Source organism: Gallus gallus, chromosome 2, assembly GCF_016699485.2.
Source record: "Gallus gallus isolate bGalGal1 chromosome 2, bGalGal1.mat.broiler.GRCg7b, whole genome shotgun sequence".
Lineage (NCBI taxonomy): Eukaryota > Metazoa > Chordata > Aves > Galliformes > Phasianidae > Gallus > Gallus gallus.
In genome coordinates this window covers 59,309,346-59,323,230 of record NC_052533.1, presented here as the reverse complement: position 1 = coordinate 59,323,230, position 13,885 = coordinate 59,309,346, and the positions used below count along the sequence as shown (strand labels likewise).

The window sequence follows — 13,885 nt, the reverse complement described above, 5'->3', positions numbered from 1 at the left end:
AGCAGATGACAGGCTTTTTGTTCATTTTAAAGATTCCCCTAAATGCAGTGGCTTGCTCCTTCGGTGTATCCCCAGCTGTGTTCAGCAAAAAGGCTGGGAGGTTAAAGGAAGATGGACATCTCTACATGGATTCTGTTTTGGTAGTTTGTGAAGTCTTGAGAAAGGATTTAAGGACACTGTTCTAGCCAGAAGCATATTTGAATGCTTTCCTTCTGTTTCATACGTGGAACCATCAAACAAAGGAGAATGAGGAGGAGGAGGTTCAGTTTTTACTTATACATGGCAAAACCGAGGTCTATGAGAATCAGCTCGGAGAAGAGGCTTTCAAGAGACCTCACTGTGGCCTTTCTGTACATAAAGGGCACTTATAAACAGGAGGGAAACCGATTTTTTCCATGGTCTGATAGTGAACAGTTTTAAACTAAGAGAGGGGAGATGCAGATCAGATGTTAGGAGAAAATTCTTTATTCAGAGGGTAGTGAGGCAGTGGAACAGGTTTCCCAGAAAAGCTGTGGATGCCCCATCCCCGGAGGTGTTCAAGGCCAGGCTGGATGGGGCCCAGGGCAGCCTGACCTGGTGACTGGCAATCCTACCCACAGCATGATGGTTTGGAACTGAATGGTCTGTAATTGTAAACTGAATGGTCCAACCCAAGCCATTCTGTGACTCTGATTTTGTCTCTTCCAGACGTAACATCTCTTTAGATATGTTCACAAAGCCTCAGTGGGCATGTATTATTCACAGCTGAGGAATACAGGCTGTAAGAGAGATTTATGAGGCTGATCTCAGTTTGAGCACTTTGGATGGTGAGTTTTCCTTAAAGCTATTGCAATAGCTTGAATTATTCTTAGTTTTTAAAAATACCATCAAGATTAGTTGCTATCCGTATTACATTATCCAGTTGTTTCCTCTTTGACAGTTTTATGTTGGACTGAAGTTTAGGAATTGGTCCATATCTTAAATATCAGGACAAAAAAATAGAGTAAGTTCAAGTATTAATCTTTCAGTACTATTATTCTCAAGCTCATCATTAGATATGCAGCTCCTTTTTCACCAAGGGAGCAGAAACTACTACCTAGTCTATAAAACAACCACCATTCCTCTTCTTCCACACCCAGTCTCAGCTGGATGTTCTCAGACAGAGACAGCTAATATGCCTCACAGTACATTCTGAACACTATTCAGAAAAGCATGCTCTCTTGCATTTCTTTCTCTGTCTAATACACACAGAGCTATAACATTCCAGTCCCATTTATAGGCTTCTTGGTATGCCATGCTCATTCAGGACATGCTTTTGGGTATTAAGAGAATCACAGAAAAATTAGAGAACTAGATTTCTCTAAATGTGTTCTCTTTTCTGCCCCATTCTCCAATGAAAAAAACTCTGAAGTCCTCAAAGAACATTTTTTTTTTTTCAGAAATGCAATTAAATGCTTGAACCCATCATTACCTCACAGAGAGATACATATGCACCTACTTTATGCCTGTAAGAAGGCAGAGGATTGGAATAGGAGTCTACAACTGACTATGCCAGTTTACAGAGGTTTTTCATGGTATGTTCATAATTATTCTGTTCAGGCATTCAATTAAACAAATGGAATATGAATTAGCACACTTTGTAAATAACGCAAAAAATATGCCTTCCTCTCATAAACAAAATATATAACATTAGCTGTTCTGTATTTCTGCAAAGTATTCTCTACTATTTCTGTGAGATCAAATATAGAGGGCCTAGAGTTTCTGTGAACACCATTCCACAGAAATGCATTGCCCACAAGAAGCTGTGCTATTTAACAACAGCCACAACCTGCCATGACAACAGAGTCCATAACACTAGCTGCATGCCTGCCTGCACTGCTCACTCACACCCCAGCTCCCCCAGACACTTGCCCCCAAGCCCCTTCTCACCAGCGGCAGCCCCTTGCTAGGAAACACTTTCTCCATCAGGCTACAGAGGAATCCAGAGCCCCCCAAGTCCCCTCCAAGATAAATAGGAAAGGGAAAAGGGATGACTTGGAGCCAATGGAGGTGCCTGGGAAGGTGGGATGCCCAGCCTGCCTCTCAGGACCAACCTCCAAACACAAGGGGCTGTGCAGGCCTCTCCTCCCAGGCTGCTCCAAGTGGAACCAAGGCCTACCCTCCTGGCTAGGTAGCATCTCACAGGAAAACAGCAAAAGCAATGAGTCACTAAAACCACACAGAGTTTATTCATTCCTTCTTTAAAAAGATCTTAGAAAAAGGTTAAGGCAAACAAAATTACAGGCCCTCCCAGATAATATCAACATTACTCTTAAAACATGTAATTCAACTAGTATTAATTTATACAGGACACAGCCTGCAGACTCACTCACCCAGAAAAATCTGTAGTCAGAATACCATAATGAAATATGTATATTCGGCTTATGTGGCACAAGGTGAGGTATCCCATAGCTACAACAAAAGAGTACCTAAAAACATAAGATACAGAATACATAGTTACTGACACAAGTAGGAACAAGAACTGGAATCACTCAAATTGGGTTTGGACTTGTTTAGAAGCATGGTTTGATCTTTGCAAACAACATTATTCACAAGTCTGAATCAATGTTACAAGATCTGGCAAAAAAAAATCTAAGTTCCAGGAGGATTTTTAAGAGAATTTAAATGCAGCTGAAGCATTACAGAGATGTCTCCTTACACTGTTAAAAAAAAAAAAAAGTGATCATTCCAAGCATTTCAGAGCTCCCCCTCCCACATACTATTTGAAATTTATTTCACTCAGGCATTTTACATTCAGTTATGTTGTGTGTGTGTAGCTGAAGTTATCCATTACTTTTTTCTATCTGTAAATGCCCTTTGTTTACACATACAACTCTTTCTGAATCACTAGAAATTAAAATATTTAAGATATTTTCTCTTTTCTGATTACGTATGAAGCTAGGTAATGACACATGGCCTAACATTTTCAGCTCCAAGTACTGAATTATGGCATTTTCCAGAAGAAGCGATTGCTTAAGCTTGATAAATTCACTCTCAGTTTTTCAGGATGACCACAAAATTGCTAGGCAGTAGAACGGCATGACATTTTTCACTATAAGAGTTGAGCACTGCAGCTTCCAGGTGTGACAGATGCATCCTTTCCCATAATTAATTTCTCCCTGCACACACCCAAGCAAGAATTAAGATACTGAGGAGATAAGAAGTGAATGGACACTTGGAAACAAGACTGATAAGTGAAGTAAACTAGAGAGTACAAAGGTGAGCTGAAAGGCTTACATTCCATAAACTTCTGTTGGGGCAGGACTGGGCCAACTAGCATCCCTTACATCAGAAGCTAGCTACATGGAAAAAATATCCAGAATAAGTTGGATCAGAGAATGAAACTAAAGGCAAAATAAAACAAGAGCAACAGTCAGCAGGCTGAAAACTAGACATGCCTTCCTCATGTCATGGCTGGCTATAAATGAAATAAGCTTTTCCTCTCTGGGGACTAATAAACTGCAGTGTGAGTGACAGTGATGGATTTGAAGACAAGGATCACAAGACAATCTGTAGTTCATGTGGCTGAAGCAAACAGCCGGCTGAAAGGCAGACTGAGGGAACATGACAACTTCTTCAGGAGATTCCAAGCAGAATCTGTCTTACTTTATCTCAGTCAGGCATCCAATCCAGTTCCTTAGGCTCCCTCTCATCAACTGAGAATGGCAGGTCACCCAGGTGAGACATGTAACTGTGATAGATGGGATGAAGTATTTAAAATAAGCCTTGATGCTCAAGTGAAAAGATTGAAAGGGGAGCAGTGACCAGGCAGAGACGATAGTGAATTGCTGTTGCAGCTTGGAGCGTTTCCAATGCTGGATTAATTTTTCAGCTTACAAATCTTGAAGGCTGGTAGCTTCACCAGAGAGCAAACTAGCTGAAAATAACCAGGGATAGGTGCATGCACATTAAACTGTGTTGTTGCTTTTATTTCCTTTGTTCATTTCCACCTGCATTTTGGGGAGGGAGGGAAGAGAGCCAGCTCTCCGACTCCCACTACAAAGGTCCCAGTGTTCTTAGAGGACCTCTGTACGCAAAGATCCAGGCACTACACTTGAATTTTTCAAGCTTATTCTCACGTATCTTAAATACACTGTAATTTTGCTAAAATTAATACAGACTTGTACTTCAAATCTAGTGAAATACAGCAGAAGAGGCCTAACCCACTCTTCCCAGGCCTCCTGAGGTTTATCAGCATGTTGACTTACTAATTCACATCAATTCTAGTCCACATATGACTATCTTGCAGTAGTGAGTGACGTTATACCAACTGGCTTAATCTGTGTTGCAACGTACAGGTGTTTCTCCCATTATGACTAAATGGCTAAACAATAAGAGCAAGGAGGTTTCCTGTTGAAATTGTGCCTATTTCCCTACAACCACACTAACTTGTCTAAGAAGACATAAACATTGGTTGATTAATTCTGTAACATGGTTCCTACAGTTCATTTGTTTCACTTGTAAATGAGTTACTTCAGGCATTTCTCCAAGGGGTGGGCAGATACAATGACTGGGAAACAAGTGATACACATTAAGCATCTTTTCCTTATGGCCCCTGGATGCTATTTCTTTCACAAACATTGTCCAATTGCATTTAAAAAATTATTAATTATCTCTGGACTTGTAGGCTTTGCTTTTGTATTCGGTGGAGGGCCAGTAACAAAATCTTCATTATTATGCTGGTGCAAAATGCTACTGACTGCTGTAAGACAAGCTTGTTGCCTATGGTTCACACTTCTAAGCAATGCTAGACAAGTTGTAATGGGTGTTTTTCATTTGGATATCAGAGAGATGCTACCTCAGGAAGCACTAGAGAAGAAGGGGAGATCAGAGCATTAGATGCTCAGACAATTCTGGCCCTGAAGACAAGCCAAGAAGGGGTTTCAGATCCACACTTCAGACTGATGTAAATTCACCATGCTGAAGCAATTAGTAGCTGCAGAAATAGCTATGCAGAGACAGGAATAACCTGTAACACACCCAAACCAAATCACATTACAAGTCATGTACACTTAGGGATGCCAACACAGAAGTAAAGAAGTGGGAAGAACTGCCACCTGATCCCTCTAGCCTGCTGTAAAGTAGCAGTTTCAAAAACGAAGTTTCCCAGTTATGTAGGTTGATGGGAAACAAATAAGTCCACCTACACAGTTTTGAAAACTCCCACTTGCTGAACTCTTAACAGAGACCCCCGTGATAATGCTAAATGACTGATCAGAGAAGTTCTTTCACACCAACTTCCTCTTATTCAGTGCAAGAAGCAGATGTAACTTCCATGTAGTTTTCATTTCTATGAGAGTGCTGTTTGTCTTTCAGCTAGGAAAGCACTCACTTGATAAAGCTGTTGTGTGTCTTAGGTGTCTTTCTCCAAGACATCCGTATAGGGGGAAAAAAAAAAAAAGATCTCATGGTTGGGAACTTCTCATGGTGATGCTGTAAGCTTCTGCTCCAAAGTAATAACATATGTGGTACTTTCTACTTTTTCAAGCTCCAAGTCCAGTACCTAATGCAAGACTTATTTCACAGATCACTAAGTTAAGTTGTACAGTGACCTTAAAGGAACTACTTAACTCAAGAATAAGTGGAAAATGCCTAAAGGCCAAGCAGCAAGGGGAAGAACACATTAAAAAGGATTATTGAAAGCAATCCTCAAGGACACACTGCTAAGGAGAATATGACTTCATTAAGTTAAAAAGAAAAAAAAAAAAAAACAGAAGCTTGGGTATATATTTCTAAACCCGCAAAAGCCTACTTCTGGGGCCAAAAATTTCATAGCCAAATGCAATGTACCAGTGCAAAAACCACAAATTGAGATTACAGCTGCTTCTGTAACTGAAAGAACAAAGCTTGTGCAAGTAACTCGGAAAGAAAGGCAGTGAAGAAGATAAAGCGGTACTGAAAAAAAAAAACAACAACATTTCTCAACGGAAGGAGAGGAGATCAGAGGAGCAGTTCCAGTATTGCTACCACATACGCTCACCTGTGGATGTTGGGAATACTCGCCATATTCATAATGCCATAATTCATCAGCACCAGGACAAAAAGATGAATGGAATACCTTGAAGACAACAAAGTGAATGTTTAGATAATTTCTGTGTGACCTGGAGGGACTGGCAGTTCAGAGTGAAGGAACAGTTTCCCACGAGAATGGCACAAATGTGATTCTGTATCAGAGTATGAGAAAATATGGATTATCACAATGACATTTTTATAGCCTGAATACCCAATATAGATTAATTCATACTGACAAGATGTTGACAGTGTGTTTCATTCAAAGAAAGAGCAGCCTAGCTCAAAGTGCTCATTCAAACTAGATGCATCTTTTCCAAAAGAGCTATCTTCACAACAAACTGGGGTGACTACCTGCCAGAAATTAAATATCTCACTTACAAATGCTTTTGTGGCTCATTTTACTTTGTAGGCTTTGGGTGGTTATGCTGGTATAAATTTTGTCATTTTTTTTTTTAAAGGACTGCAAAATTAAGAGGGTCTTAAGCCTAAAAAGACAACCCAGAAAAGCTGATACGAAGTTTAAAAAAGTTTTTTTACACAAGCCTTGCCTGCTTTGTGATTAAATACTCACCACCCAAAGCAGAAGACAGCAAAGTATATTCCAAAGAGGGTGGCAAATGCATGGCGAACAGCAGAGCTGGCATGACTGGGACCCAGGTAAATACGAAACCAAAAGGCAGCCAAAAGGGCAAATAGTTGACAGGCTACAAAATTTATCTGTAAAAGACAAACAAAACAACAACAGAAAAAAACTTGTAATTCTTGGAGGTGAAGAGGAGCCTCTCTATTCTCAGAACAACAAAGAACAGAGCTAGGGAAGGGGAGAAGTGAGATAAATAAATCTTTTATTTGTTTCTCTGAATCTGTTCTCTGAATTTGAGTCCAAATGGTAACTCTCCTTGGCCAACAAAAGAAGAGAATAAACAAAAGCACAGCCATCTGAAAACTCAGAGAAAAGCAAGAGCAAGCTGCAGCTCAGTCACCAGCACTGTCCAGGTGCAGAGCACATCCACTCCTCTCTGTCCTCCTGTGCAAGGCAGAGGCCAGAAAGCAGACCGGTGCTCTGAATTACTGCCTTTGTGCCTGACTTTCTCCACAAACCCCAAAACAAGGCCATATCAACAGGTCTGATGTGAAGCACTTCTGCAAGCAGTATCTGGACAGCTTTGTTGGCTAGCTGAAAAACTCCACAGCACAGCATCCTCCAAGGAGGCTTTTCAATGTGCCATTTTTTTCCACAGTTCAAGAATGCAAAAACAAACAAACAAAAACAAACAAACAAACAAAAAAAACAAACCAACAAAACAACCTTGCTCTACCACCACACAGATAGCTAAAGTAAAATGCTTCTTAATTGTTCTGCTGCTGCTGCAAGTCTCTGATGTGCCTAAGAAGCAGTTGTAAAGAGCTAATGATGGCAGTAGGAGCAACAGGATGGGGACACGTAGAGGACAAGCAGTTCCTGTCAGGCACAAGGACAAGCAAAAGCTGTAGCGTCCTCAGAGTAATGCTGACACCAAGCTGTTTTCTTCCAGTCACCTTCCCTTTAACAGCTTCAGTAAAAGTCACAAGAGGCAAAGGAAGAAGAGAGCTCAGGAGCAGTCTCTAAAAGAGCAGCAGAGGACTGGGATACCACATCCAAAACTCTACCCTGGGCCCTAGACAGATGGAGTTAAATTCATTTATTCAGCTACAGTCCTTTGGTTTTTGTTTTGTTTTGTTTTTAATTCATTCTGAGCTCTCCATCAGCATGTCATCGTAGAATGAACAAAACTAAATAAGCTGCAACATTTTAGCAACCACTTGGATTAGATAACTATCCAAAGATTTCAGTCCAGGACAGGATGATATATCACAGTTGGAAATGCTCTGACATGCTGGCTGCCCAGAGCTTGTTGGATTCAACCAGACTTCTTGTCAAAAACATTTACAATGTGTTTAATAAGACACTACAGCCCCCAGATTGCTTTATTCTGGTAAACAACATCCAACATGGTGCTGTTAAATCAAATGCTTTCATTAAAAGGTTTGTTGGCTACATTACCGCCTGCATCACTGAAACAGAGGAAATTCAGCAATGCAATACAATAATGCAATTATTCAAACGCTTGGATTCACTTAATTTTCTTACTTTGTAGCAGGAGCAGTATCTATTTATTAGTTGTTGTAAATTACCAGCATCTACAAACAGAAGATATCACAGAAATATAACTGAAGAAAGGAATTGGGAATGCCTTATCATGACAGTACTTTATACTTTACTTGAATGCTATAGTTCCTACTTTTTAAGTCTTACACTGAAAACAAGAAAACAAAATGGCACTGGTCTCACAAAACCAAAATGCTGTGGCACAAATTCCAAACACTCATCTGAACCTGTCACAATACCATACATTCAAAACAGCAAATCTTCCCACTTCCCCTCCCAGAGAAAAATGGCTGAAGGAAGGATATCCTCTACAGGGTTGTTCTGACTGCATCCTTTCTATGTCAGTTTCCAAGATCGATGGATACATCCAAATGAAAACCCAATGATCCTTAAGTTTGCCTCAATATGCTCCTGCTTATGGCTATACTAGTACATCCAGGGAAACTCAACTTCGTGGCATGCAGAGCCCCTGTGATTCACTATAGAGAAAGAAAGACCAAACAGTCCAAGAAACGTGCTATGGTCAATTGTTGAAAAGTCAATATTCCCTTCTGAGCAACATTGTTCATGGAAGCTTTACACCATGAAAACAACATCAAGATAAGCAACGCCTTCTTTTTCACTTTCATCTACTGGTTGTATGTTCAGTCTGAGAAGTTAAAGATGCTGGGATTCAGAGGTTCATGTAGGCGGCTAAATTCAGTGTGAAGTTCCAAGGCAGACAGACCCATGTTAGCATTTATATAGTTTAAATCACTATTACATCTTCGGTTTGTTGTGAAAATTCACCAAGAAAATTTCTTCCTTGAACTGTTTTTGTTGGAGTTGAGATAAATCCCTGTACCAGGGTAAAAGCAAAAGTAAACCCTTGCCTTACATTGCATTCTGCTTACAACTTTACAGGGTTTTCTTTGCAGAGCAGCTGAACATCACAAACCTAATACATTCAGCCAGTAACTGTCTCAGAATACCAGCACTCATTTACATTTTTTAACTGAATTTAGCTAGGAAGTAGCTTACAGAGGAATGGTTACAACATACCATTAAAAGTTACAGATCCAATTTTAAAAAAAACCTAAAAGATAAGCCTTTCAAGATCTGATTAAAAAGAAGAACTTTAACATCTCAGGATCTGTAAGTAACTGCGATATTGTCAGAGACATAAAAATGTACCATAATCCCTGAATGTCATTTGAACATTACATGACATACCACAACAGCATAAGGGAAGTGAGAAGGCTGCACCCAATTCATTGCTCAGGAGATCAAATCCAAGATACAAAAAACAAAAATGCAATCCAAAATGCAGAAAGATTTTCACTCATGAGCCGAGAACATGCATGCTTGGCTTTTGCCCTTCCTTCTGAGCTGCAGCGGCCACAGTCCTTCTGCAGTTTTCTTCCCCCCAGGTCCATATTTTTCTGGCAGGCAGCCATGCCCTAAAATACAACATGCTGCATTTGCTTGTCTTTGTCTATCATTAGGGCTTGCAGACATTTTTTTTTTTTTTTTTTTTAATTATACTCTTCTGGATTCTCTCCCACAAAATAACTTTCATCTGCACTTGGTTTGTAGCTCCATCTCCTTGTACAGCATGTAATAGGATGCCTAACACAAATATGCCAGCTCCAGATCTTCAAACATGATATAGTAGAAGCACAGAATCAAACGGAGGGTGTGCCAAGGAGTCCATAACCTTTCTGGAGAAAGCAAGATGAAAGACAACCAATATGCCAACTATTGATAAAACTGCTATTTGATATCTGTTGGGAAAAATAAATGAACAAATAAACGTGAGCATTGAGGAATAGTTTCTGTACATCTCCACCTGGACACTTGCATGCAGAAAACGAAAGCACCATCATGACTTCTGAGTTACACGAGGTTCAGTCTGAAGATCAAATTTAGCAGTACAGAGCTCCCTGAAAGGTACAGCACATAGCTTACTGCAAGACTAACTTTTAGTTAACTTTCTACTCTAAGTGCCATGAATATTCCATCTTTCTGGAAGGTATAATTCCTCATTTAAAACCGAGCACAGGACTTAGCACTACATCTCATCTATTATCCCACAGAATAGCACCACAGTGTGATACCTTTTCATATGACTGCCATCTCTATTCAGTTATTTATACATAACACTGTAACACATGCACTCACATGCAGACATGAACACTGCCGTTCACTTGACAGTGACTTTACCACACCCCATTTAAAATGCATCGGATTCTTCACTATACACATTTAAGACGCTTAAGTGAATATATTCCTGAGAGTTTAAGAAAGCTTGTAATGGATCACAAGCAGATTATGAGTCACACTTTCCTCCCCTTTCCAAATAGGAAAGAGTTCATACTATTCACTACTGGTTATTTTCACTGTTGCTAAAAACAATCTGTAAACAGTAAATTGAGGACTTCTGAACTTTAATAAATGGTGTCCAAACAAAAATAATATAGAAACAGAAAATAAACTATATGGGAATTAACACTTCTCACAACTCATCATTATAAACCACTTAACCCATGTTTTCATCTAATTACACATACTCAACGCTGTCAAAAAAACCCAAACCTTCCACATCAGCTTTGTTAGTAGAAAATAAACACCTTTACCTTTTACACAATCCTTTTTTTTTCCATGATCCAGTGAGTAAGATGCAATAAAACTGGAAATCAGAACACACGACATTGACAAAGCAGATAATATATTCATTTCCTGTAATAAAACTTTAGAGGACATAAAGCCTATCTCATCACAGTATCCAGCACTAACATATGAAAGTCTTACATCTCAGTCTAAGCTAGCTTAAGGCAGCCTTAAATACAGAAGTAGGCATCTCCACTTTTGGAGAGACAAAGTGTGGAACAGTTTCAGCTCAGCTGGAGTGATGATAACTGTTGTTTGGTTAGAAAGAATTCACAGTAACACAAAAACATAGAATTTCTAAAGGAGGAAAGAGCCAAACAAGGACCATTTAGTTGAACTCATTGCTACACATGGGATGACAAAATATTCAAAATCTAAGAGTGTCATCCACACGTAGTCTGAACTGCAAAAGGCTTGCTGCCACAACCACTGCCCTGAGCACTTTGTTTCAGTGCCTGACCACCCACTCAATGAAGGGCAAAACATGGGCAGCTGTGGCCATCATGATGCCCAGAGGCCACAGGGACAGCAGCCGATGGGTGTAACCAAACCTGGCTGTGCTGGGCACGGGGGTTCTGTGGTCTGACAGAAACCCTCATGTGAAAGACAAAAAGGCTTGAAGGGAACTGGGGGACCCCTTTCTAGAAAGTGGCTTCCCTGTGCCACTTTGCTATGCAGGGAGAAAGGTTACCATTGGACACAGATTTTGTCCCATGCCGTCATCTACTCTTTGCTTGAAAATCATGCATGAGCCCCATATTATTCTCTGAATGGGGGCCACAACTGTGCCTCCTATCACTGGGTGAACAACGGTGGCTACATCTGTGCCCTATGCCATTCTCTGAACGATGGCTGTGTCCGTGCCTCTTGTCACTGGGAGAAGACGGTGGCTGTGTCTGTGCCTCTTCTTGCTCTCTGAATGATGGCTGTGTCTGTGCCTCTCGGCCCTCTCTGACCAGTTGGCATGCCTTGTCTCCACACTGTTCCCTAGGCATCCAGCATGCCCAGACCTCATAACACCTGGTGGAGGAGCCACCTCCACGGGCTCCTCCTCATTTTTTGCAAGACCATGGGCATTACGAGGCCTCTTGCCATACCTTTATTCCCTTCTCTGTCATTTTCTGAACAGGAAGTATGCCTGGTTGCCACATGGTTCTTGAGACATTTATCAAAGATGTTCAAACAGGCAGATTTTCAAATGAACTGGTGCTGGAGGATGGCAGTGAATACTCTAGATATATTGCTTAAGGAAATATCACTAAAACCTAATTTAGCAGAAATTCACTGTCTGCTTCTTTGTCCCACATAGCTGTATTTTTACAAAAAGACCCACAGGTCTTTGCTCTTTTCTGATATCAGATATTACAGGAAACCACAAGTTTGTCAGTTGGTCAGCTGAATAACCCGCCAAACTTTGGTTTGTGGTCAAATGGTTGCTTTTGTTGTGAGAGCTAACTAGGCTCAGGGAGATGGAAAATATCAGGGGGATGAGAGGTCTGTCGTACCTCACCTCCTGAGGGAGACATGTAAACGATGGACAGTTCGGCATGCTGGAAATTGATTGTGGAATAAAAAGAAAAGAAGAAGCAAAAACAAACCAAACAAACAAAAAAAAAAAACCAAAAAAACACCAAACCTGAAATCTTATAGAGGGAAAATGGAAAGTGCTGTTCCTAGCTACCGATTCTTGGGTCATGAAACGGAAAATGTGGCAGAAGGCCAAATCTGGCTTTACACCCTTGTAGTAAATCATGACTAATATAGTCTTGGTTACTGCTCACCACAATTCAGGGCAGTCACTCCCCTCAGGAAGTTTCATTCCACTCATCCCACAACCCCTGCATCTGCAAATCTCCCTCTTTAACAAAGTGGTAATAGACATTTGAGGGTTACTAGATCACGCTCTGGGAAGAGAAAATAAGTAAGCTTAAGAATGTAGTCCCATTATTTTAGGGCTTTTAATATTTTCCTTATGGTTAAGTATCTGGAAGAAACACCCTCTATTCCGTTCTGACCACCAAGATACTTCGCTTTTTCTTTGCTACTTTTTTCCTCTCTTATACTTACAGAAAATCTGATCTCATTTTCCAAAAATCTAGAACGTAACAAACAGACCACACCATTCTCTCCCAGTTCCAAATGGCAACTAAATTCTTTACCCAAAACGGTCAGTCCTCTGCATGTGAAAATCTTATTGACACTACTAATTTGAATTACATCTCATTCACTATGGAAATCTATACAAGAACTCACTGCTGAATTGTCACTCATTTGATGATAAGGTGCTGATGCATCCCCTGCAACACACAGCCTTTAGGCGTAAGCAGGCATGTTGCACACTCATACACATTCACAAACAGAGGTGCAAGGGAGTTATAGCACAGCCAAGCTGCCAAAATATTCCCAGCTGGCATTCAGGTCCATGCCAGCTTCAACGGGCAACAGAGGATGTAGATTGCCCTCAATTTATAGACAGTGAAGAAGATAACTCTTGTGTTATTCTAGGCCTTGTGCTTACCAGCAATATTGGACAATGAGACTTTAAGTCTACTACTCATCTACTACACAACAAGTGTGCAAACAGTATAAAAATGACATCACAGCCCACAGTCAAGATGCTCTGTACTTGCTTCTATCTACTAGCAAGCCACTAAGCAATAGTTTAGGAGGTTGCTACAAGGTTTTTATCTTGTAAATTAGCATCACTACTCACTAACTTAGCACAGATCACCAAGCAGCTGTTTGCTTGGAAAGGCACAAGGAAGCATATTAATAGAAACTACTGACAGCAACAGCAACTCCCTTGCAAGTCAAACTCTGACTGTAAAGTCCAACAGTGATGGGGTACTGTTTTGAATAGGGGGTATCATAATAAAATATTCCACTTCACTAGAGATCAGCCCCATCTTCCAGAAAGGTATTTGCAAAGAAAAAACAAGCATTAGAGAAGCGCAGTAACTTGCTTTTCTCTGTTTAAAAGATTGTTTTGCACATATAATCGAAGACACCTGGCAAACAATATGTTTAAGTTCACTTTGTTAGGGACATCTCTACTTT

At 40.4% G+C, this 13,885-nt stretch overlaps 1 protein-coding gene across 7 annotated transcripts in view; it reads right to left on the bottom strand.

Annotated features, from left to right (window-relative positions):
• Positions 1 to 13,885, bottom strand: part of MBOAT1 (membrane bound O-acyltransferase domain containing 1) — a 60,479-nt gene that overhangs the window by 31,244 nt on the left and 15,350 nt on the right. For all 7 annotated transcript variants that reach the window (XM_046924087.1, XM_015275862.4, NM_001389396.2 and 4 more), the window contains 3 exons: positions 6,602 to 6,747; positions 5,999 to 6,076; positions 2,352 to 2,447 (listed from right to left, as the gene is read on the bottom strand). In XM_046924087.1, coding sequence (XP_046780043.1) covers positions 2,352 to 2,447; positions 5,999 to 6,045 — 143 coding nt within the window. In that variant the 5' untranslated portion in view covers positions 6,046 to 6,076; positions 6,602 to 6,747. The remainder of the gene's footprint in view (positions 1 to 2,351; positions 2,448 to 5,998; positions 6,077 to 6,601; positions 6,748 to 13,885) is intronic.